General features: G+C 39.0%; 1 protein-coding gene and 1 long non-coding RNA gene across 2 annotated transcripts in view; one reads left to right on the forward strand and one right to left on the reverse strand.

Moving 5' to 3' along the window:
* The window catches only part of LOC136376721 (uncharacterized), a 432,865-nt gene that overhangs the window by 224,060 nt on the left and 183,046 nt on the right, over positions 1-25,759 (reverse strand). The gene's annotated exons all lie outside the window — the stretch shown is intronic.
* Positions 8,421-9,368, forward strand: LOC136376519 (olfactory receptor 2V2-like). The gene has a single exon (XM_066342623.1). The coding sequence runs from the start codon at positions 8,421-8,423 to the stop codon at positions 9,366-9,368; it is 948 nt and encodes a 315-aa protein (XP_066198720.1).

Genomic DNA, 25,759 nt, shown 5'->3' on the forward strand with positions numbered 1-25,759 from the left:
TTCCAGCTGAGTGGCAAACTAAGTTAAAAAGTTCTGATAACCCACTACCATCAAACCAGCCTTTTAAAGGAATAATTTCTCCACTCTGATGAGCTCTCTGGAGAGACTTCATTACTAATCTCCACTGTTGTATATTAAGTAAATTTTTTTCCTGTGGGGGTAAACCAATAACAATGCCTTCTAACTAAATACCAGAGTTCCTTTCTTAACTTTGACTTTGAAACTATATAACAATGTCTTAAGCAACTGTGAATAGGCAAAGGCTTTGTAGTCACTTGATGGGAAATTCCCCATTGCTCTACTATCCCAGAGTAGGGAATTACCCATCCACACAATCCCTCTAGTTCCTTTGGGTTGAAAACCAAAAGTAGTCTCAAAGACTTACTTCCTCCTCACGTCCCCTGTTCAGGCGCCATTTATTGTTAGTATTCAGGGTTTCACGAAGAGGAGCCACAAAGGAATGAGGCAGCGACAATACTGCAAGTGGAGGACCCCAATCTCTCCAGGATTGAGGTGCCTTAGAGAGATCATTATCCAATTTACTAAGCAGAAATATGACATCATGCATAAGAAACTAACAAACAGAATACAGTGTACAATTTTATTATTTAGTTTTGCAAAACTGATAAGATTTCTCTTGCCCTTTCTGAGACATAACACCACACCATCTGCTGTCTGATTCTTGACCTACAGAAAGCTCCAGCAGGGCGAAGCGTCCATGTCCTTGAGGCCTTCCCTGGACGTGACTGACTTCAGTCATGTATGCTTGGTCTTGACCTTTACTTTCTCAGGATGGGAACAGAAAGCTACTTAGTACTTTGGCTTTTCTTCAACATTTACTTTTCTTACCTTTGGGATTAAATTCATAAATTGTTCTCTACAGCCAAGGTTTATCAGTTTATTGCCTATGTTTTCTTCTATGTAATTTGTTTCAGATCTTAATGTTTAGGTTTTTTATCCATTTTGAATTAATTTTTTGCAGGGGGAGAAGTTGTAGTCAAGTTTCATTCTTTTTCATGTGGCTTTCCAATTTTCCCACCATTTATTGAAGAGGCTTTCTTTACTCCATTATGTTTTTGGTTTCCTTGTTGAAAATGATTTCTCCATATATATGTGGTTGTATTTGTGGGCTCTTGATTCTGTTCCATTGGCCTATGTGTCTGTTTTTCTGCCAATACCATTGTGTTTTGATTACCATGATTCTGAAGTATAATTTGAATTCAGATATTGTAATACCTTCAGCTTTGTTCTTTTTTCTCAGGATTGCTTTCGTTATTTGAGGTTTTTTATGGTTCCATACAAACCTGTCTTTAAAAAATGACAAACCTCTCTTTAAATAATGACATTGGAATTTTGATGGGAATTGCATTAAATTTGTATATTACCTTGGATAATATGGCCATTTAAACTATGTTGATTCTTCCAATCCATGAACATGGAATATTTTTTCATTTCATTGTATCTTTTTCAATTTCCTTTAATCATGCTTTGTAGTTTTCAGTATGTAGATCCTTTACATTCTTTGTTAAATTAATTCCTAGTTATTTTTTTGTCATGGTTATTGCAACTGTAAATGGAATTATTTTTTTAGTTTATTTACCAAAGTTTCATTGTTGGCATATATGAAAACAATGGATTTCTGTATATTGATTTTGTATCCTGTGATCTTACAGTATTGGTTTATTTTTTCTAATAGTCTTTCTTTGGAGTCTTTGGGGTTTTCTATATAGTGGATCATGTCATCTGCAAAAAGTGAAACCTTTACTTTTTTTTTTCAATCTGAATGCCTTTTATTTCTTTCTCTTGCCTGATTGCTCTGGTTAAAACTTCCAGAACTATGTTAAATAAAAATGGACAGAGTGGGCAGCCTTGTCTTTTTCCTGACTTTAGAGAAAAAGCTTTCATTTTTTTCACCATTTAGTATGATATTAGCTGATGGTTTGCCACGTCTGGCCTTTATTATGTTGAGGCACTTTCCTTCTATACCCATTTTATTGAGTGTTTTAAACATAAAGGGATATTGTATTTTATCGAATGCCTTCTCTGCACCTATTGATAGAATTATATGATTTCTGTTCTTTAGTTTTGTTGATATGGTGTATAGTGGTAATCTATTTACATATGTTGAACCATTCTTCTGCTTTTGTAATGAACCCCACTTGATTGTGATGTATTATTTTTTAATGTGTTGTCGTATTTGATTTGCTAGTATTTTGTTTAGTATTTTTGCATCTGTATTCATTAGAGATATTTGTCTGTAGTTTTCTTTTTTTGCAATGTTTTTGCCAGCTTTTGCTATGAGGGTCTGTTGACCTCATAAAATGTGTTAGGAAACATTGTTTCTTCTATTTTTTGGAAGACTTTGAGAAGGATAAGAATCAACTCTTCAATGAATGTTTGATAGAATTCCCTAGTGTAGCCATCTGGTCATTGACTTTTATTTTGGGGGAGTTTTTTTGGGGGGGGTGATAATTGTTTCTATTTTCTACCTGCTTATGGGTCTGTTTAGACTTTCCATTTCTTTGTGACTCAGTCTAGGATGATTGTATAGTTCTAGGAATTTATCCATTTCTTCTAGATTGTTGAATTTGGTGCCACATAATCTTTCATAGTGTTTTACTATGATCCTTTGTATATCTATGATGTCTGTGGTCATTTCTCCTCTTTTATTTTGGATTTTGTTTATATGAGACCTTTCTCTTTTTTCCTTAGTGAGTCTAGCCAGGGGTTTATCAATTTTGTTGATCTTTTCAAAGAACCAGCTCTTTGTTGTATTAATTTTTTCTATAGTTTTTCTGTTCTCTATTTCATTTACTTCTACTCTAATTTTTTACTATTTCCTTTCTTCTGCTGATGATAAACTAATGGGCCTTCCCTTATGTTATAGTCTTCTTTTCCCTAGCTTCCTTAAGGATTCTTTGTCATTTATTTCATTATGATGACAATTTCATTACAGTGTGCCTTGGAGTAGGTCTGTTTGCATTGAGGTAACTCAGTGCTCTGTTTGCTTCTTGGATTCAAGACTCTAACTCTTTCTGCAGGCTTGGGAAGTTCTCATCAATTATGATATACCAATTTTTTATTCTGATATACCAATTACTCTTATATTGCTCTTTCTGATGGAGTCAGACTGTTCTTGTAGAGCTCTCTCAGTTTTTTAAATTCATGACTCTTTTCTTCTCTCTATAGTATCACTAGTTATCTGTCTTCGATGTCACTGATTCTGTCATCTATCTGGCCTGTTCTGTTTGATAAACTTGTTATGTCATTTTTCAGTTCATGTATTGAGTTTTTTATCCTGTTTGGTTCCTTTTTAAAGTTTCAATATCCTTAGTGAAATACTCTTTTTTGTTCATTAATTTTGTTTTGAGCTCATTAAATTACCTATCAGTATTTTCTCACAACTCATTGAGTTTTTTGGAATTTTAATTTTGAATGCTCTGCCATTTAACTATAATGTTTCCATGTAATTGAGACTTTTTTCTGGAGATTTTTTATTTTCCATCTGAACTACATCTCTGTCTTGTGTATCCATGATGTTTGATTTTTTTCTTCCTTGATGGCATTTGAGAATGGTATTGTTAAGAACCTAACAAGAAACAATTTTTTTTAAGTAGGTGTCACTGTACTACAAGTTTTGGCTCTGTGAAATTCTTGAGCAGTCCTCTGCTATCCTAGTGAGGTAGGCAGGGACGCAGCTGCATTAGTGAGTGGGGCATGTTGTGCGGGCTTTACAGTTTCAGCTTTACAGCTTTGCAACTTTATGGCTTTAGCAGTGGCAGTTTCAGGTCTCTGCTCATTATTCCCCACATCTCAGCAGACCAGAGGGTCAGAGCTGATCCATTCATCCTCTCAGGGGAGGAATTGTCCTCAGAGAGTCAGCCGTGGGGGACCCACCACCACCCCTCCTTGTACCGGGTGGGGAGGGAGATGCAATCTAGGAGGCTGGAGAGATGCCCTTTGGTCTTTCCTGACACTGAAAATAGTGTGGGCAGCTGATAGAGTGCTGGCTGTGGTGAGTGCACTTGAGTGCTGTGGGTCTAGTGCAGTAGTTCTCAACCTGTGGGTCGTGACCCCAGCGGGGGTCGAACGACCAAAACACAGGGGTCACCTAAAGCCATCAGAAATACATCTTTATTTTTAAATGTATAAAATTGTATTATTTTATAATGTAATATTTTAAAATATTTTATAATGTAATTATTTTAAAATGTAATAAATATGTATTTTCCAATGGCTTTAGGCGACCCCTGTGTTTTGGTCATTCGACTCCCACCGGGGTCGCAACCCACAGGTTGAGAACCGCTGGTCTAGTGTGTGCAGTACCACATGGGCCAACCTCCATGGGCTAGGCATCCACCAATGGAGCACACATCTCTCTGCATGAGCCTGGCCCAATGGGTCCAGTGCACGACAATAAAGCACATGTCTTGATTTGCGAAAGCCCAGCACTTTGTGCCTAGCATGCATTGAGCACTGCAGGCTGAGTGCTGGTATGCCCAGATGATCACAAGCCAAGCAAAGTGGCCAGTCCTCAGTAACCCTGTTCCTGTTGTACCTGCCTTATATCAGCTTCTTCTCCCCTCAGTCTCTCCACCTCTCTTGGCTCAGAATAAGATTCCCTTCCTGAGTCCAGAAAGGAGAAAGAAAAATTAAGTTCTCTGCCTTATCACCTGTCCAGATTCCACCTTTAAAGCATTTTATCTTCAGTCCCCCTTTTCAAAGCCTTTCCACCTTCAGTCCATATGTTGTGCAGATCTTTTAGGCATGGCTGTGAGCATATCTAGAGTTCCTTCACTGCATTATAGCTGTTCAATTTGTTGAAATTTTAAGGGGAGAACTCAGAAGTATCTCTTACACTGCCATTTCTCTGATGTCACAATAAATTTTTAAAAATTATTTATTTTAGCAAGAGAGGGAGAGAGAGAGAGAGAGAGAGAGAGAGAGAGAGAGAAAGGAACATAGGTCTGCTCCTGTATGTGCCCTGACTAGGGATTAAACCAGCAACACTCTGTGCTTCAGGACATTGCTCTAACCAACCAAGCTACCCAGAGCTGAGCAAAAATCAATTTTAATTGGGCTACATCAAACTGAAAGTGATCAGGAGGGCTCCAAACACAGGAACCAAAGGACCAACTTTTATAGAAAAAAAGGCAGAAGCAAGAGAATTATTTAATTGGCTAAATTTAAGCCTTTGGACTTACTGGAAAATCCTAGTTGCTGTTTGTTAGGTTTCATTATCATGGTCTTGTGTGAGAAGCTTAGGTTTGGTCTGCTTCATAGTATATACTAAGATATAATAGCCACTTAGCCTATTTGCCTCCTTATTTAATTAATTTAACAGTGATGAACACTGTATCTGACAAAAGACACATACTGCTCTTCAGAAAAAATATCTCCAACTTTTAAGGTCCATATTATCATCAGAAGACTGCTGGGTGAGCCAGGAATCACAGAAAAGAAAACTGGAAACACTTAACTAAGAATTTCTCCAAAATAAGGTAGCTTGCATTTCTATGGATATTTTTGCCCCACAACAACCTGATATAATGTGAAATATTCAGAGCGGAGATTCAAAAGGCCCATTCTCAAGTCTTGGTCCCACATTTACTAACCATGTAACATACAATGTAGCCAACTCCTCAGAGGCTCAATTTCCCCATCTCTATGTTAATAATCTCAGGATACTTTCATTACTGAGGACTATAGGCCAAATTTAAAATGGATGTGAGAACTGTAGGTGAAAAGTCATATATTATTTTTACTGATTGAATTTTGCCTGTCTCTAGACCAGGCAGAGTCCTGCCTCTTCTCAGCAGATGAGGTAGGCTGATAAACTCCACATTTTTTATTCTTTGTTTTCTGAGCAACTTGAAAACACCATCTTTCTTATCTGATAAAATTAATCACATTCCAATTTATTTATTTCAGTCATCATGGCTTGAGATGAAACATGGAAGGATGTAGTAGATAGACTCTAAGATGGTCCCCATTTGTCCTTGTTTCCTGGTATTGATGCCTTTGGTCCTCCCCTCCCCAGCAGAAGGGGCTAAATTTTGAGACTCACACCTTTTTTTTTCTTTTTAGATTTTATTTATTGATTTTTAGAGAGGAGGGGGGGAGATAAAGAAAGATGGAGGAGAAGCAGGAAGCATCAACTCATGGTTGTTGCTTCTCACATGTGCCTTGACCCGGCAAGCCCAGGATTTCGAACAGGTGACCTCAGCATTACAGGTCAATGCTCTCTTCACTCTGCAACCACAGGTAAGGGAACTTCTTTTTTAACTTAAATTTTTACTTATTGATTTACAACAAGAGAGGAAGAAGGAGAGAGAGAGAAGAACATTGATCTGTTTCTTTATGTCTTCGGAGATCAAACCACCAACCTCTGTTTGGTGATTGCTCTAACCAACAGAGCTATTCAGCCAGGGCCTCACTTCTAAAAAACAGAATTCAGCAGAACTCATGTGAAATCATTTTCAGCATTAGGTTTTAAGACTGCTGCTTATATGCAAGGTGTTTTTCCTTTAGATCTGTCTTTGATTACCTTCATTGGGAGAAGTAAGTAAGTAAGGTTTCTCTGCAGTGAGGCAGCTCTGTGAAGAGGATGAGGGGCCCACTAACAGCCAATGAGTGATCTTGGAATGTAACCTCCTCTTCACCACCCTTGGCAGGACTGCAGCCTGGCCAAGAGCTTTGTGGTAACCTCCCCTGGGGCCTAACACCAGAGGAAACCAACAAAGTTACACTCACCTTCCTGACCCACAGAAAATGTGAAATAGCAAATGTTTCTTATTTTATTTGAAGCTGCTAAATTTGGGGGCTATTTGTTAAATAGCCGTGGATAGCTAATACAAATTTAAGAAAAAAACACTTCATTTTTATGCTACTTGTAGAACCACGGAAATGCTTGATAGTTCAGTCCTGCATGGATAAAGGGACAGGTGAAATTAGAAGAGGATGATTAGAGAGAAAAAGGGAGAAGCCTGAAAACTAGAAATGCCTTTGATGATGAAGATAAGATAACTGAATGAGAGTGTGAAAACAATAAAAGAGTTGTGGTTAGAATATGTAGTTATTTATAATTATATATTCTCTCTTCCCTTGGGTTTAGCTATTGTTACGATCTTCAAAGGAGTTATGTTAATATACACAACATTGATTCCTTAATTTGCTTATTTTCATGTAAAATTAGGCCATGTGTCTGGTTTCCTTTCATGTAACATATTTAGAAAATTTTCTTGACCAAAATCAAGAGAAACACCATTTCATTGACATGTTCCAAATAAATTAATTGCAAATTTTATAACACAAAGATTAAGTGCTTCATTTATTCAGAAAGTCATGTGGAAGATATTGGAAATTTATTTATAAAGAAGGCTCTTTGGTTCCTAGTGAAGATAACTTAGCAAGCAGATATGACATGTATGTGTTTATTAGCTAACACCTACTGAGTCTGTATCCTGGGTTATTTTTAAAGTAGTCATACAATCGAAGACTTTACTGTTCTTGAGGATTGAGCACCAAACCATTGCTTCTCCCCATTAGCGCTGCATCTTTCATGTCAACCCAACATAATTGAGAGAGCAATGGTATCCAAATGTAACTCTCTTCTCATGTGAGGCAATAGAGAGCACTTTATCTATATTATAAATATAACAAATGGCTAGCCTGAAAAAATCCTCAGAACATAGAGAAATATATACACTAATGAGCAACTCATGCTTCATTCCCTTCCCTTTCTGTAACACATCCAAATGGTCTCTTATACTAAATTGTCCAGCCTGGCTAGAGGGAGTTTTCCAGTTCTGTGTGATATCATAAAAGACTCCATATCATATAATAAAGCCAAGATTTTGCTTTCAAAAAGGGCTTATGATGGTCTTGTCTGGGTTGCTCAGTGAATAGATCATCCACCCAGAACGTTGATGTCTGGGTTTGATCCTTAGGGCACATAGGAGAAGCAGCCAATAAGTGCAAAACAAAACAGAACAACAAGTTGACACTTCTCTCTTTCTGTCACTCAAATCAACAGAAAAAGTTTTAAAAAGAAAAAAAATGTCCTATGACATAAAATAAACTCAGTTTCTTTTTTGTTGGTAAGGATACGTACCAATAAAGATATGTGTACCATTCTATGAACTAGCAGGGCTCCTAATGCTGTGTCATGGAGATATAAAGGAGTACCCTCAAGTCCCAAAGCTTATGTTGTTAAGGTCTAAGGAGTGATAAACAAAACAGCTGGCTGAAGGTGTGCAGTGCAGAGGTCAATAAAGAAATGCCAGTCATAAAAATAAAAGAAATGCCAATCATATCTTTGCTTTGATTCAAATAAATTCTTATAAAATTTCTTTTAAAAATGCCAGATAATCCAATATTTTTTATCATGTTCTCAGGTGACCAGGAAAAACAACCTAGTCATGGAGATGTGGTTGAATCAGTCATCCACAGATGACCTCATCCTCTTGGGCATCTTTTCCCACAGTCCAACTGACCTTGTTCTCTTCTCTGTGGTTATGATGGTGTTCACAGTGGCCCTCTGTGGAAATTTCCTTCTCATCTTCCTCATCTACAAAGAACCTCAACTTCATACACCCATGTACTTCTTCCTCAGTCAACTCTCCATCATGGACCTCATATTGATCTGTAGCAATGTGCCAAAGATGGCATTCAACTTCCTGTCTGGTAGGAAGTCCATCTCCTTTGTGGGTTGTACCATACAAATTGGTCTTTTTGTCTCTCTTGTGGGATCTGAGGGACTCTTACTGGGACTCATGGCTTATGACCACTTTGTGGCAATTAGCCACCCACTATGCTATCCTATCCTCATGAGTCAGAAAGTCTGTCTCCAGATTATAGGGAGTTCCTGGGTATTTGGGTTAGTAGATGGTTTAATCCAGATGATAGTAGTAATGACCTTCCCTTACTGTGGATCGAGAGAAGTGAACCACTTCTTTTGTGACACACTATCTTTGTTGAAGCTGGCCTGTGTAGACACCTCTTTTTTTGAGAATGTGATATTTGCTTGCTGTGTCTTCATGCTGCTCCTTCCTTTCTCTATCATCATGGCCTCCTATGCTCACATCCTGAAGGCTGTGCTCCATGTGCACTCTTCTCAGGCTGGTAAAAAGGCTCTGGCCACCTCTTCCTCCCACATGACAGTTGTCTCCCTCTTCTATGGGGCAGCCATGTTCATCTACCTGAGGCCTAGGCACTACAGGGCACCCAGCCATGACAAGGTGGCCTCTATCTTCTATACAGTCCTTACCCCAATGCTCAACCCCCTTATTTATAGCTTAAGGAATCAGGATGTGATAGGGGCTCTGAGGAAAAGGTTGGACTGTTATAAGATTAGCAGCCATCACTAAAGGGCCAGGACATCTTATGCTTAATGTTGCCACCTATTGGTTACATAATGTTGGTAAGTCACTAACCATTTGTAAGTGTAGTTTCCTTTTTAATAAGTGAGAATAATGACATCTGTCCTACACAGGGATTTTCCAAGGAATCACTACACATAGATCTAAAGCCCCACGAAGAAACAATGCATTGCTATTGTTGTTATTAATCATCATTTATAAAGTCCTTGAAGAAAATTCACTCATTTCTTAACTTTTCTTGGTTATTACACCATTTTTTCCTTTTTTTTTTTGGTGTGTGTGTGTGTGTGTGTGTGTGTTTGTGTGTGTGTGTGTGACAGAGACAGAGATAGGCACAGATAGGGACAGACAGACAGGAAAGGAGAGAGATGCGAAGCATCAATTCTTTGCTATGACACATTAGTTGTTCATTAATTGCTTTCTCATATGTGCCTTGACTGGGGTACTACAGCAGACCGAGTGACCCCTTGCTCAAGCCAGCGACCATGGCCTCAAGCTAGTGAGCCTTGCTCAAACCAGATGAGCCCACACTCAAGCCAGCAACCTTGGGGTTTTGAACTTGGGTCCTCCACATCCCAGTCTAATGCTCTATCCACTGCACCACAGCCTGGTCAGGCCTTTTTAAAAATCTTACTCAAGAAATAGAGACAGCCTGACCAGGTGGTGGTGCAGTGGATAGAGCATTGGACTGGGATGTGGAGGGCCCAGGTTCGAGACCCTGAGGTTGCCAGCTTGATCACAGGCTCATCTGGTTTGAGCAAAAGCTCGCCAGCTTGGACCCAAGGTCGCTGGCTCAAGCAAGGGGTTACTCAGGCTGTTGAAAGCCTGTGGTCAAGGCACATATGAGAAAGCAATCAATGAACAGCTCAGGTGTCGCAATGTGCAACAAAAAACTAATGATTGATGCTTCTCATCTCTCCATTCCTGTCTGTCTGTCCCTGTCTATCCCTCTCTCTGACTCTCTCTCTGTCTCTGTAAAAAAATAAATAAATAAATAGAGACAAAGACCAGCCTGAAGAAAGAGAGATGAGAAGCATCAACTCATAATCGTGGCACATTAGTTGTTAATTGATGGCTTTTCATATATGTCTGAAAGAGAAATGGCAGAGGCTCCAGCCGAGCCTGAGACCCCTTGCTCAAGCCAGAGATCTTTGGCTCAAGTGATTGATCTTGGGCTTCTAACCAGTGACTTTTGAGCTCAAGCCAGCAACCATGAATCATGTCAGTGATCCTATGCTCAAGCCAGTGACCCATCATTCAAGCTGGTGAAGCTGTACTCAAGCTAGCAACTTGGGATTTTGAAACTGGGACCTCAGCATCCCTGCAGTGATGCTCTAACCACTACACAACCACAAGTCAGTTAGTTATTTCATCTTTTATTTAGTGCTTATTCGGTGCTAAGCACTGACCTATTCCTTTTACATATCTCTATATTATTCAGTTGATACTTCATCAGAATAAACATGGATTACATAAAAACTCTAGATAGCAGAAATCTGTATAATTTCTCTTAGTTTCAACCCTTTTCCCATATTCCACTGAAGGTTTAAAAGCTTCTTTTAAGAAATAAAAATTCGGAGCCCTGGCCGGTTGGCTTAGTGGTAGAGCATCGGCCTGGCGTGCAAGGGGTCCCGGGTTCGATTCCCGGCCAGGGCACACAGAAGAGGCACCCATCTGCTTCTCCACCCCTCCCCCTCTCCTTCCTCTCTGTCTCTCTCTTCCCCTCCCGCAGCGAGGCTCCATTGAAGCAAGGATGGTCCGGGCGCTGGGGATGGCTCCTTGGCCTCTGCCCCAGGTGCTGGAGTGGCTCTGGTCACGGTGGAGCGGCACCCCGGAAGGGCAGAGCATCGTCCCCTGGTGGGCAGAGTATCGCCCCCTGGTGGGCATGCTGGATGGATCCCAGTTGGGCGCATGCGGGAGTCTGTCTGACTGTCTCTCCCTGTTTCCAGCTTTGGAAAAATACAAAAAAAAAATAATTCGGGGTGGCAAGATGTCAATGGAGTGGGCGGACATACCAACTTCCACCTCCCAGAACCAAAGTGGTTTACAACTTAATTTTAAGAACCATCATCTGGAAAAACCAACTTTGACTAAACTAAGAGGACTCTTTAACCAAAGATCACTGAGGAAGCCACACTGAGACTGGTAGGAAAAGTGGAAATGCGGAGAGGGCTGCCCAGCTTCGGGAGTGGACAGCAGCCTGGAGGTACTCATGTGGCAGGAAGTGAGTTTAGCAGAGTGGGAAGGGTCCTGGGCCCCAGGACCAAAGCCCCAGCCTGCAGCCCCAGAGCCTAGAAGAGGCATATGAACAGTATTTAGTTGCAAAACAAGCCAGGATACTGTTTGTGAGAAACAGACTGATTTCTCAGACCCAGGATTCTTCTGAAAGGGACTGCACAGAAAATCTCTTTCACAACCACTCACCTGAGATTCTGGGGGTCAAGGAGAAATGAGAGGTCCAGAGTAGCAGAAGGAGAGTGTAATCTAGGAGGCACAGGGAAAAACACTTTAAGGGACAGCCACCCTAACCACTGGGATGAGTCACTCCCCAAATCTAAAGCGAATATTTTTCCTGGAACCAGCAATACCAGCAAAGGGAAGCAGGATGCTAGCCAAACAAGCTCTCCCAAGAAACTCAGAGCAGAGTTGCTTAGATGGAGGGAGCCATCAGAGATACAGTATTGAGTGCTAAAGTCTGAGCTGCATCGCTCCCACCCACACTGCTGAGAGCTTTCTGGAGGGCAGGGGGCAGCAAGATGCAGAAGCACAATCCCATCAGTGGGGAAGGAAGCCAGGCCGGCCACAACAAAGGCCCAGCATGAGCTCAGTCCCACCTGGTGGGGGTGGAGGCTGAGGATGGCCATGGGGGCAAAAGGGGCATATGAAAGCAGTCTGACCTCGCTGTGGACCAGATGAGCAAGTGTGGGTCCTGCCAGCAGTCCTGCCTGCAGGGGCAAGGCAAAAGCTGGGGAAGATCTGTGGCTGAGCAAGGGTGCACAGCCCAGCCTCTGGTGCCGAGGCTTGCTGGGTGAAGGCTGAGGCTGGCCAGGGCTTGTAGCACCAACAAGTGAACACAGCCCCACCTGTGGAGGAGAGGAGGAAACTGCAGTGACTGCCACAGCGGGCTGATGCCAGCAATGCCCATACCCGAATGCCCAAGGCAGTGGCAAAGGGGGTGGAAGGTCTGCAGACTGGCCACACCAATTGGACTCCTGTGGCCAAAACCTTCTTATACATAGGCAAAATGGGAAGGCAGAGAAATGCAACCTAAATGAATCAAGAGAAATCCTCAGAAAAGGATACAATGAGTCAGATAAAACCGAATTACCAGATGTAGAGTTTAAAATAACGATTGTTAGGATGCTCAAAGATCTTAGAATAACAATAGATGGACATAATGAGCACCTAAATAAAGAGATATCAAGTATAAAAAAGGACATTGAAATAATAAAAAAGAATCAGTCAGAAATGACAAATACAATATCAGAAATGAAGAGCACAATGGAAGGAATTAAAACCAGGAAGGATGAAGTTGAGGATCAAATCAGTGAGTTAGAGGACATGATAAACAAAGGCACAGAAGCAGAGCAGCAAAAAGAAAAGAGACTCAAAAAGTCTGAGGAAACTCTAAGAGAGCTCTGTGACAGCATGAAGAGAAATAATATCCGCATCATAGGGGTTCCTGAAGAAGAAGAGAAAGAACAAGGGATAGAGACCTTGTTTGAAGAAATCATAGTTGAAAATTTTCCTAAATTGATGCAGGAAAAAGTCACACAGGTTCAAGGAGCACAGAAAATTCCAAAGAAATCTACACCAAGACAAATCATAATTAAAATACCAAATCTCAGAGATAAAGAAAGAATACTTAAAGTCATAAGAAAAAAGCAGTCTATTACCTAAAGAGGAGCCCCCATTAGGATGACATCTGACTTCTCAACAGAAACACTTGAGGCCAGAAGGAATGGGAGGAAATATTTAAAGTAATGCAGAACAAGGGCCTACACCAAGACTTCTTTATCCAGCAAGGCTATCATTTAAAACTGAAGGAGAAATAAAAAGCTTCCCAGGGACTACATCAGACTAAGAAGCTTTTGCACAGCAAGAGAAACTGACAACAAAACAGACAGCCAACTAAATGGGAAATGATATTTTCAAACAACAGCACAGACAAGGGCCTAATATCCAAAATATACAAAGAACTCATAAAACTCAACAACAAACAAGCAAACAATCAAATAAAAAAAATGGGAAGAGGTCATGAACAAACACTTCTCCCAGGAAGAAATACAAAGAGCCAACAGATATATGAAAAGATGCTCATTTTCATTAGGTATTAGAGAAATGCAAATCAAAACTACAATGAGATACCACCTCACACCTCTTAGATTAGCTGTTATCAACAAGACAGGTAATAACAATTGTTGGAGAGGCTATGGAGAAAAAAAACCCTCACCCACTGTTGGTGGGAATGTAAAATAGTACAACCATTATGGAAGAAAATATGGTGGTTCCTCAAAAAATTAAAAATAGAACTACCATATGACCCAGCGATCCTTGTACTGGGTATATACCACCCAAACTCAAATACACTGCTGCATAAAAACACTTGCAGCCCCATGTTCATTGAAGCATTGTTCACATTGGCCAAGACGTAGAAAAAACCAAAGAGCCCTTCAATAGAAGATTGGATAAAGAAGATGTGGTACATATGTACTATGGAATACTACTGAGCCATAAGAAACAATGACATAGGATCATTTATAACAACATGGATGGACCTTGATAACATTTCACTGAGTGAAATAAGTAAATCAGAAAAAACTAAAAATTGCTTAACCAGGTGGTGGCGCAGTGGATAGAGCATTGGAGTGGGACACAGAGGACCCAGGTTATAGACCCTGAGGTTGCCAGCTTGAGCGCGGGTTCATCTAGTTTGAGCAAGGCTCACCAGCTTGAGCCCAAGGTGGCTGGCTCAAGCAAGGGGTCACTCACTCTGCTATAGCCCCCGGGGTCAAGGCACATATGAGAAAGCAATCAATGAACAACTAAGGTGCTGCAACAAAGAATTGATGCTTCTCATCTCTCTCCCTTCCTGACTGTCTGTTCCTATCTTTCCCTCTCTCTGACTCTCTCTGTCTCTGTCACAAAAAGAAAAAACTAAGAACTATATGATTCCATACATAGGCAGGACAGAAAAATGAGACTCAGGGACATGGACAACAGTGTGGTGGTTATCAGGGGTGGGAGGAGAGGGAGGACATGCGAAGAGGTGAGAAGCCCAAAGAAAACCAAATAGAAGGTGATGGAAGACAATTTGACTTTGGGTGATGGGTATACAACATAATCAACTGTCAAAACAACCTGGAGATGTTTTCTCTGAATCTATGTACCTAATTAATCAATGTCACCCCACTAAAATTAATAATAATAAAAGAAAAACTTTCCAGACCAAAAAAAAAAAAAAAAACTCAAGGAATTCATTACAACCAAACAAATGCTGCAAGAAATGTTAAGGGGCCTGTTGTAAACAGATCAAAGAGGGAAAAGAATATAGTAAAATAGGAATGTAGCTTTGAAGAACAAAATGGCAATAAACAACTACAGATAAATAATATCCTTAAATGTAAATGGATTAAATGATCTAACAAAAGACCCAGGGTAGCTGCATGGATAAAAATACAGGACCCATACATATGCTGTCTATGAGAGACATAGCTCAAAATGAAATGCACATAGACTGAAAGTAAAAGGATGGAAAAAATATTTCATACAAATGGAAATGAAAGAAAAGCTGGGGTAGTAATAATTATATCTGAAAAAATAGACTTTAAAACAAAGGTGATAATAAGAGATAAAGAAGGTTACTACATAATGATGAAAAGAGAAAATCAACAGGAAGATATAACCATTATAAATATCTATGCACCTAATATAGGAGCACTTAAATATATAAAGTAGACTTTGAAGTATATGAAGGGCGAGATCAACAGCAATACTATAGTAGTAGGAGATTTCAATACCCCACTAACATCACTAGATAGATCCTCAAGAAAAAAAATTAACAAAGAAGCAGCAGACTTAAAGGACACACTAGATTAACTGGATTTAATAGATATCTTTAGAACCTTTCATCCTAAAGCAGCAGAATATACATTCTTTTCAAGTGCTCATGGTACATTCTCTAGGATAGACCACATGGTAGGGCACAAAAGCGGTCTCATCAAATTTAAGAAGATTGAAATTATATCAAGTATCTTCTCTGACCACAATGACATGAAACTAGAAATCAACTACAACAGAAAAACTGAAAAATACAAAAACAACTGGCAACTAAATAGCATGTTATTAAATAATGAGTGGATTAACAATGAGATCAAGAAAGTAATAAAAGTATTCCTAGAAACAAATGATGAGCATAAAACAAGTCAAGATTTATGGAACACAGCAAAAGCAGTACTAAGAAGAAAGTTCATAGCATTACAGGCATACCTTAAATAGATAGATAAAGCTGAAATAAACAACTTAACCATGCATCTAAAAGAACTGGAAAAAGAACAGCAAGTAAAGCTCAGAGGTAGTAGAAGAAAGGAAATAATAAAAATTAGAGTGGAAATAAATGACATAGAGTCTAAAGAAACAATACAGAGGATCAATAAAACCATGAGCTGGTTCTTTGAAAAGGTAAACAAGATTGATGAACCTTTAACCAGACTCACCAAAAAAAAAAAAAAAAAAGCGGACTCAAATAAATGAAATTAAAAATAAGAGTGGAGAAATAACAACCAACACAACAGAAATACAAAGAATTGAAAAAAAAACTATAAAGAACTGTATGCCAAAAAATTAGAAAACCTAGGTGAAATGGACAAATTTCTTGAAACATATAATCTTTCAGAAATCAATCTAGAAGAATCAGAAAACCTAAACAGACTGATTACAAGAAATGAGATTGAAACAGTTATCAAAAAACTTCCAACAAACAAAAGCCCTGGGGCAGATGGCTTCACAGGTGAATTCTACCAAATATCCAAAGACGAACTAACTCCTATCCTTCTCAAGCTATTTCAAAAAATTCAAGAGGATGGAATACTACTCAGTCATAAGAAATGATGACATCAGATCATTTACAGCAAAATGGTGGGACCTTGATAACATTATACAAAGTGAAATAAGTAAATCAGAAAAAACCAGGAACTGCATTATTCCATACATAGATGGGACATAAAAGTGAGACCAAGAGACATTGATAAGAGTGTGGTGGTTATGAGGGGAGGGGGAGAGGGAGAGGGAAGGGGGGAGGGGCACAAAGAGAACTAGATAGAAGGTGACAGAGGACAATCTGACTTTGGGTGATGGGTATGCAACATAATTGAATGACAAGATAAACTGGACATGGTATCTTTGAATATATGTATCCTGATTTACTGATGTCACCCCATTAAAAAATAAATAAAAAATTAAAAAAAATTCAAGAGGAAGAAAGACTTTCAAGCTCCTTTTATGAGGCAAACATAATTCTGATTCCAAAACCAGGCAAAGACAACACAAAAAAGAAAATTTTAGGCCAATATCCCTGATGAATTTAGATGCTAAAATCCTCAACAAAATATTAGCAAACCAGATCCAGCAATATATGAAAAAAATCGTACATCATAATCAAGTGGGATTTACAATATTCACAAATCAATCAATGTGATTCATCACATAAACAAAAGGAAGGAGAAAAACCACATGATAATTTCAATAGATAAAGAAAAAGCATTTGATATAATCCAGCACCCATTCAAGGTCAAAACTCTCAGCAAAGTGGGAATACAGGGAACATACCTCAACATAATAAAGGCCATGTATGACAAACCCACAGCCAACATCATACTCAATCAGCAAAAGTTAAAAGCAATCTCCTTAAGATCAGGAACAAGGAAGGGGTGCCCCCTTTCACCACTTTTATTCAACATAGTTCTGGAAGTCCTCGCCACAGCAATCAGACAAGAAGAAGAAATAAAAGGCATCCAAATTGGAAAAGAAGAAGTAAAACTATCATTATTTGCAGATGATATAATATTGTCCTTAGAAAACCCTAAAGTCTCAGTCAAAAAACTACTGGACCTGATAAATGAATTCAGCAAGGTGGCAGGATATAAAATTAATACTCAGAAGTCAGGGGCATTTTTATACACCAACAATGAACTGTCAGAAAGAGAATTTAAGGAAACAATCCCCTTCACTATTGCAACAACAAAAATAAAGTACCTAGGAGTAAATTTAACCAAGGAGATTAAAGACTTTTACTCAGAAAATTATAAAACATTGATAAAAGAAATCAAGGAAGATACAAACAAGTGTAAACATATACCATGTTCATGGATAGGAAGAATAAACATCATTAAAATGTCTATATTACCCAAAGCAATTTATAAATTCAATACAATACCAATTAAAATACCAATGAAATACTTCAAAGATATAGAACACATATTCCAAAAATTTATATGAAACCAAAAAGGAACACGAATAGCCTGAGCAATCTTGAAAAGGAAGAATAAAGTGGGAGTTATCACACTATCTGATATCAAGTTATACTACAAGGTCATTGTAACCAAAACAAATTGGTACTGGCATAAGAACAGGCATGTAGATCAATGGAACAGAACATAAAACACCAAAATAAACCCACACCTTTATGGACAACTGATATTTGACAAAGGAGGTAAGAGCATACAATGGAGTGAAGACAGCCTCTTTAACAAATGGTGTCGGGAAAATTGGACAGCTACCTGCAAGAAAATGAAACTAGACAATCAACTTACACCATTCACAAAAATAAACTCAAAATGGATAAAAGACTTAAATGTAAGCCGTTAAACCATAAGCATCTCAGAAGAAAACATCGGCAGTAAGCTCTCCGATATCTCTCGCAGCAATATATTTGCTGATTTATCTTCACAGGCAAGTGAAATAAAGGATAGGATAAACAAATGGGACTGTATCAAACTAAACAGCTTTTGCGCAGCTAAAGAAAATAAGAACAGAATAAAATGATAAACTACACAATGGGAGAACATATTCAACAATACGTCCGACAAGGGGTTAATAACCAAAATTTATAAAGACCTTGTAAAACTCAACACCAGGAAGATAAACAATCCAATCAAAAAATGGGCAAAAGAAATGAATTGACACTTCTCCAAAGAGGACATACAGATGGCCAATAGGCATAATGAAAAAATGTTCAACATCACTAATCATTAGAGAAATGCAAATTAAAACCACAATGAGATATCACCTCACACCAGTCAGAGTGGCGCTCATCAACAAAACAACACAGAATAAGTGCTGGCGAGGATGTGGATAAAATGGAACCCTCCTGCACTGCTGGTGGGAATGCAGACTGGTGCAGCCACTGTGGAAAAGAGTATGGAGATTCCTCAAAAAATTAAAAATTGAACTGCCTTTTGACTCATCCATCCCACTTTTAGGAATATAGCCCAAGAACATCATATTACTGATTCAAAAGAAGAAATGCACCCCCATGTTTATGGCAGCATTGTTCAAAATAGTGAAGATTTGGAAACAGCCCAAGTGTCCATCAGTGGATGAATGGATTAAAAAGCTATGGAACATATATAAATGGAATATTATGCGGCCATGAAAAAGAAGGAAATCTTACCTTTTGCGACAAAATGGATGGACCTGGAAATTACTATGTTAAGTGAAATAAGCCAGGCAGAAAAAGAAAAATATCATATGACCTCACTCATTTGAGGAATCCAATGAACAATGTGAACTGAGGAACGGAATTGAGACAGAAGAGAGATCAAAGGGACCAGAGGAAAAGAAGACAGAGGGAAAGCAGATGATAGGATGAGATAAACCTGAAGGGAAGGGGGGAGGGCGTTCTGGGGAGAGGGCAAGGGAGATGTTGAGGGGAAATGGAGGAGGGGGGATGCATTCAGGGCAACACTAGAATCTCTGTAAAGACAATAAATAAATTAATTAATTTAAAAAAACTTCAGGAGATTAAATTAAAAAAGAAAATAAAAATGCATTTTTACTATTTAGAAGTTATCTCTGCAATTGTACTGTCTTGTTTATTTGCATATTATTAATACCTGGCCCCATGCCTTATCGATTACAGTTGCTCATGTTTTTTACAATAGCCAAGCAATGGAAGCAACCAAAGTACACATGTAGTAGACAAGTGGATATAAAAGCTGTGCTACATTTACACAATGGAATATTACTCAGCCCGAAAGAAGAATGAAATCTTACCATTTGCAACAGACTTAGAGGGTGTTATGCTCAGTGAAATAAATCACTCAGAGAAAGACCAATGCTATATAGTGGATCTAAAGAACAATGTAAGCTAACAAACAAAACAGAAACAGACTCATAGATACAGAGAAAGGATGGATGATTTCCAGAGGAAAAAGGAGCTGGGAGACTGGGTGAAAAAAAAAGTGAAAGGAGAACGTACTGATAAGTAGTTACAGAATAATCATGGGGATGTAAAGAACAGCATAAGAAATATGTCAATAATATTGTGATAACTATGTATGGTGTCAGGTAGGTACTGGAAATATCAGGGGAAACATTTTGTAAAGTATGTTATTGTTTAATAACTACACTATATACCTTAAAAATACAGAATAATATTGAATGTGAACTGTAAATGAAAAAAAATAGTAGCTGCTATTTAACCTTATTAAATGAATGCAAGAATAAAGCATTGAATGAGATAAAATACATAAAACATTTTTAAAAGCACTGTGTTCACATGCCAAATTGCTGTAACAGCTGTGATAACTTCAGTACTTCAAGTTCTACATAGGTATCTGTTTGAAGGATGAAGATTAGAACAGAAACAAAGACAGAATTTGAGCCATTATTTTAAAACATATATCAGTCAGGATCCAGTGAGGAAAAAACTCACATCAAATATTTTAACAGGCCCTGGCGAGTTGCTCAGTGGATAGAGCAATGGCCTGGCTCATGGATGTCCCAGGTTTAATCCCCAGTCAGGCCACATATGAGAAATGACCATCTGCTTCTTGTCCCCTCCCTTCCCCCTCTCTCTTCCCTCTCTCTTTCCTTCTTGCAGCCAGTGGCTCAATTGGTTAGAGCATCAGCCCTGGATACTGAGGATAGCTCAGTTGATAAGAGCATCTGCCCCAGATGGGGGTTGCCGGCTGGAGGCTGGTCAGGGCACGTGAGGAAGTATGTCTCTCTATCTCTCCTCCTCTGTAAAGAGTTGCTAGCCATATGTTTGAAAACTGAAATGGCACAACAAACCTGAGGAATGCTAAGTAAAATGCCTACAGAACAAAGTTACTATTTGTAGACCTGGGGATGTAAAGGGAGAGGTTGGGGTGATTAAAACCTGGAATCTTGACACACAATCATCTGAAGAGACACTGACCAGCTGGCATTCATACCTCAAAGGGAGCTTTATGAAGTGTCCCTCAGACCTCTGAGAAGGCTTCCCTGCTCTGTTTTATGGTGGTTCTTCCAGAGCCCAGAGAGGAAGAAGAGGGATGTGCATAGCTGGGGCTCAGACTTCTGACAAGTGGGTGTTGTGTTGTTGGTTCTAGTTTCTCAGGAGTTCAGAGGACACTCTCTGTTTCCAGACTGCCAAGGAATAAATGTTGGTCAGCCAGTACTTGTTCTACTGAAGGGCAGGATGAGTCTGGTTATGGGAGTGTGAAAATAAAATCTGCAAAGTGGAACCAACTGCCAGGATGAAAAATCATTTCCGGGATGATTTTGAGAAAAAGAAATACAGGACATGAAGAAGGATCTTGCTTTCTTTGCCCTCTTCCTAGCTTACAGTCCCTTCCAGTGCCCTTATTGGCAGATCCTAACGTGAACCTTGATGACAGAGGACCCCAGCATCACAAGTTGAAGTGTAGATGTTGTGGGTTTGGAGCTGAGGCAACGGTTTAATATCTGGCACAGTCCACCCCTTAGTTTACTCAGCATCCAGATCATTTCTTCTGTATTTGAACTTCTGCTAAAGAGCAACAGCAAAATAACAACATGTAACTATTCTTTATACACATGGTATCCTTCATTAGTCATTGTATCCATCTGTGGGCAATGTCAGCTATACCTCTGAAGAATAGCCATTGCTTGCACTCAATTTGTAAGGAACAATAGGAAGAATGAGAGAGAACAAATTAGCTTACATACATGTACACTCACACTCACCAATACCCCAATTGATCATGACACCATACTTGTTATTTATAACTGTCTTCCTCCACTTCCTATTCCTTATTTCCTTTGCCCTCAGCTATAACCTCATTTGTTTAGGATAATTTACATTTGTTTAGATAATTGGTGGTATAATCTACATCAGGGGTCGGGAAACTTTTTGGCTGAGAGAACCATGAATGTCACATATTTTAAAATGTAATTCTGTGAGAGCCATACAATGACCCGTGTACATTACACATTATCCAATAAAAATTTGGTGTTGTCCCAGAGGACAGCTGTGATTGGCTCCAGCCACCTGCAACCATGAACATGAGCGGTAGGAAATGAATGGATTGTAATACATGAGAATGTTTTATGTTTTTAACGTTATTATTTTTTTATTAAAGATTTGTCTGTGAGCCAGATGCAGCCATCTAAAGAGCCACATCTGGCTCGTGAGCCATAGGTTCCCAACCCCTGATCTACATCTTCATTTTATAAGGGCCTGAATCTTTAATGGAATTGCCTTTGGTTGATTGCTATATATTTCCATTATCTTTTACTCTTTAACATGGAAGTACTCAGAGAATCCCTTGTCTCAGGAAATAGTCTTTCTGCTTAGAGTAACTTAATTTCCTCTTGGTTATCAATATCAATAACCCCACTTCACTCCAACAGAGCTGCTGTCTTATTTGCCTGTTGGTTCCCAGGCATGAGGAGTCCAAAATGACCAGTTGAACACTGCTGTAAGGTTATGGAAGAAATAACACCATACATTTTGGTTTATATTGCATTCTGTGAGTCAGAACCCTATCTGTTTAGGGTCTTGTTTCTAAACTGATACTATAAATGAGTTGCTATCATAATAGAGACCAACTTTTATTTGGGTGATGGGATGTATTTAAGACCTGTCAGTTCTATGGGCAGACATCCATTGTTACCTTTCTTTTGCTTTGAAACAGGTTCCTTTATCAGAAGCAATATTATGCAGAATACTTTGAGAATATCCTAGGCATTCTGTAAGTATGTAGATGAGGTGTTTTCAGAAGCAATACAGGCAATGAAAGGCAATTCATTTTTAGAATAGATGTCTATTTCAGTGAAGTCAAAATGCTATCTTATTCATGACAAAAGTGATCAAATATAATCAACCTGATACTAGGTGATAGCTGATTCCCCAAAGGAAAGACACCATGTTGGAACTCAACATTAATTTCTTCTGAAAGTACAGCATAAGAAATAGAGTAAATAACATGTATGTATGTGAAATATGTGTGGTGTCAGATGGGTACTAGACTGATCGAGGTGATCCATTTGTAAGTTATATAACTGTCTAATCACTATGTTGTACACCTGAATATAATATAATATTTTATTTCAATGGTAATAGAAAAATTGTTTAACATTTTTAAATTAGTTTTTGCTGATGGTGATAAGCCTATGCATAACCTCTGTTCCTACCACTATTGCCCCTTTGTTCCTCATCCATTAAAAAAATAGTACAGTTGTCCACAGAACATGATACAAATATTGATCGACTTGTGACCTATGCAACTTACGACCATTTGACTTTACGACCACAATCACTAGCCATGACTGCTCCACATCTGGCAGTGCAAGTGTTGCCCAGCTGGGCGTGTGACAGTACAGATCAGCTTCTGGCAGCACTACCATCTCCACGTGCACCATTGCAACTGTTATCCCAGAGTCGGTACAGCAATTTGTGTTTTGTGTCTTGGACATTTTTCATCAAACCTCTCCCAAGATGTCTACCAAGAGGAAATTGTCTTTCCAAATATTAAACCAGTTGTACTGGTAATGCAGTGTTTTACTTAAACCTGACGAATGTAAAAATAAGAAACAAAATGGTGTAGAGATGATACAAATGGCATAAAATGAACAAAAAAAATTATGATATATAACAATAATGAAAGAAAATTATGATAAAATATGACTTAAAGATTTTTATAACATCATTTCACAGTCCTGTACATACAGCCTACTCAACTTATGACCAAATCGTGTTATGACCAGTCTGTCAGCACCAATCATGGTCGTAAGTTGAGCACTAGCTGTATATGGCATCTTAAGAGGACCACAATCTCTGTATACTACACTGTAGAGCAGAGAAATTGATGCAATTATGCAACAAGATTGTTAAGATAACTGCTGTACCTGGAAGGTAAGCAACCTGCTTTGAGTGGTCCTTGCGAGTTGTTACAGAGAAAAAGAATGCTCCAGGTCAATAGGCTGCCTGCCTGTTGTCAAAGGCTATGTTAATTTATTCTAGTAAGATCGCCACAACTATAACCATTACTGTTAGAGTCACCATCTGTTTAACTTATAGTAGTCTATAGCAGTGGTAATCAACCTGGTTCCTACCGCCCACTAGTGGGCATTCCAGCTTTCATGGTGGGCGGTAGCAGAGCAACCAAGTATTTATAAAAAGATAGATTTAACTATAGTAAGTTGTTTTATAACAATTTATTCTGCCAAACTTAGTGAAAATCCAACATAAAGTACTTGGTAAGTAATTATTATTATATGCTTTTGTAAGGTTGGTGGATAAAGGGATGTTCACGTGGAGAACTCAGACCCGCCCAACTTTGGCTAAGACCGCCCATAATCAAGCCCGCCAAAGGAAGCTTCCCAGGAACCATTTGGAAAGAAGCAATCATCTGCCAGCCAGTGGAATTTTACCACGTCATAGTAGCTTCACTTCCCTAGAGGGACCCTTTAAATATCTCCCACGCGGTTTAATTCATGCAACTTCCCTAGCCTCCATCTTTCTTTCCTCAGGGCCAGGGAACCTTGCTGGGCGGGATGTGCGCTCTGTACTCAATAAAGCCGTTTATTACTCCACACTTTGCGGCTCGGACCCATTCCTTCCTTCTCGGCGGGGAAAAATACCTTACAGCTTTAACTTGCGTGTAACTCTGCTTTATAAATTTTATAAAGTAAAGTTACTTCCCTGTTTATAAATCACCATTACTGTGGAACCAGTGGGAGGTTAGAAAATTTTACTACTTAACAGAGATACAAAAGTGGGCGGTAGATATAAAAAGATTGACTACCCATGGTCTACAGTATTTTTTGTGTGTGACAGAGACAGAGAGAGAGACAAAGAGAGGAACAGAGAAGCAGGAAGAGAGAGAGATGAGAAGCACCAATTCTTTGTTATGGCTCCTTAGTCTCCTTCTTCTTAGTTGTTCATTGATTTCTTTCTCATATGTGCCTTGACTGGGGACCAGAGCAAGTGACCCCTTGCACAAGCCAGCGACCTTGGGCTTCAAGCCAGCAACCTTTGGGCTCAAGCCAGTGACCATAGGGTCATGTCTTTGATCCCATGCTCAAGCTGGTGAGCCTCTGCTCAAGCTGATTAGCTCGTGCTCAAGCGGGGCGACCTTGGGGTTTCAAACCACGGTACTCCATGTTCCAGTCTGATGCTCTGTCCACTGAACCACCTCCTGGTCAGGCTACAATAAATAATTTTTAAAGATCTCTTCATCTCCTTTAACAGCAAAAAATATATAAAATTAAAATTTTTTTTAAATGTGCATATTTCAAGTTTATGGTGGTACTAATACTTACAATAGCCCCAGCAATACAGTATGGAGTTTGGTTTACTGTTCTGGTAAAGAATAGAAGTTCCTGAACTTTCACTTGCTCTTTCTACCATAATGGAACTCACTCTACAATTCAGAGAGATAATCTGTTTCTTCCAGTTTCTGAGTATGTTAATTCCAAGTACACATTGAAAATCTGGGAAATAAACACACGGTCAGTTTGACCACTGTGATTTGAATTGAAATCATTTATCACCTCATCATCATGAACTTTCACTTTGGTAGGCCACAGTGGTGTTCGGTCACAAAGAATTAATGACAATTTCAGGCCATTTGCATTCAAATACCTTAATTATAGAGACTCAAAACGAAAGCTTCTACATCAATAAGACTGTACTGTTTATTTCAGGAAATTCTGCCCAGGAGGATAAGGCTGTAAATCAGAACCTAACTTTCTTGTTAGCTTTATCCGAGTCCTCTTTTCAGGACAAGAGATGACACAATTGGTTAAATTCAGCTGCTTACTAAACAATTGTTCTCTCATTAAGATTCCTTCACAGTTCATACTCACTCTGTCCACCAATCCCGTTGTACCATGAATTTTGACCAGTTTCAGTC

Source organism: Saccopteryx leptura, chromosome 6, assembly GCF_036850995.1.
Source record: "Saccopteryx leptura isolate mSacLep1 chromosome 6, mSacLep1_pri_phased_curated, whole genome shotgun sequence".
Classification (NCBI taxonomy): Eukaryota; Metazoa; Chordata; class Mammalia; order Chiroptera; family Emballonuridae; genus Saccopteryx; species Saccopteryx leptura.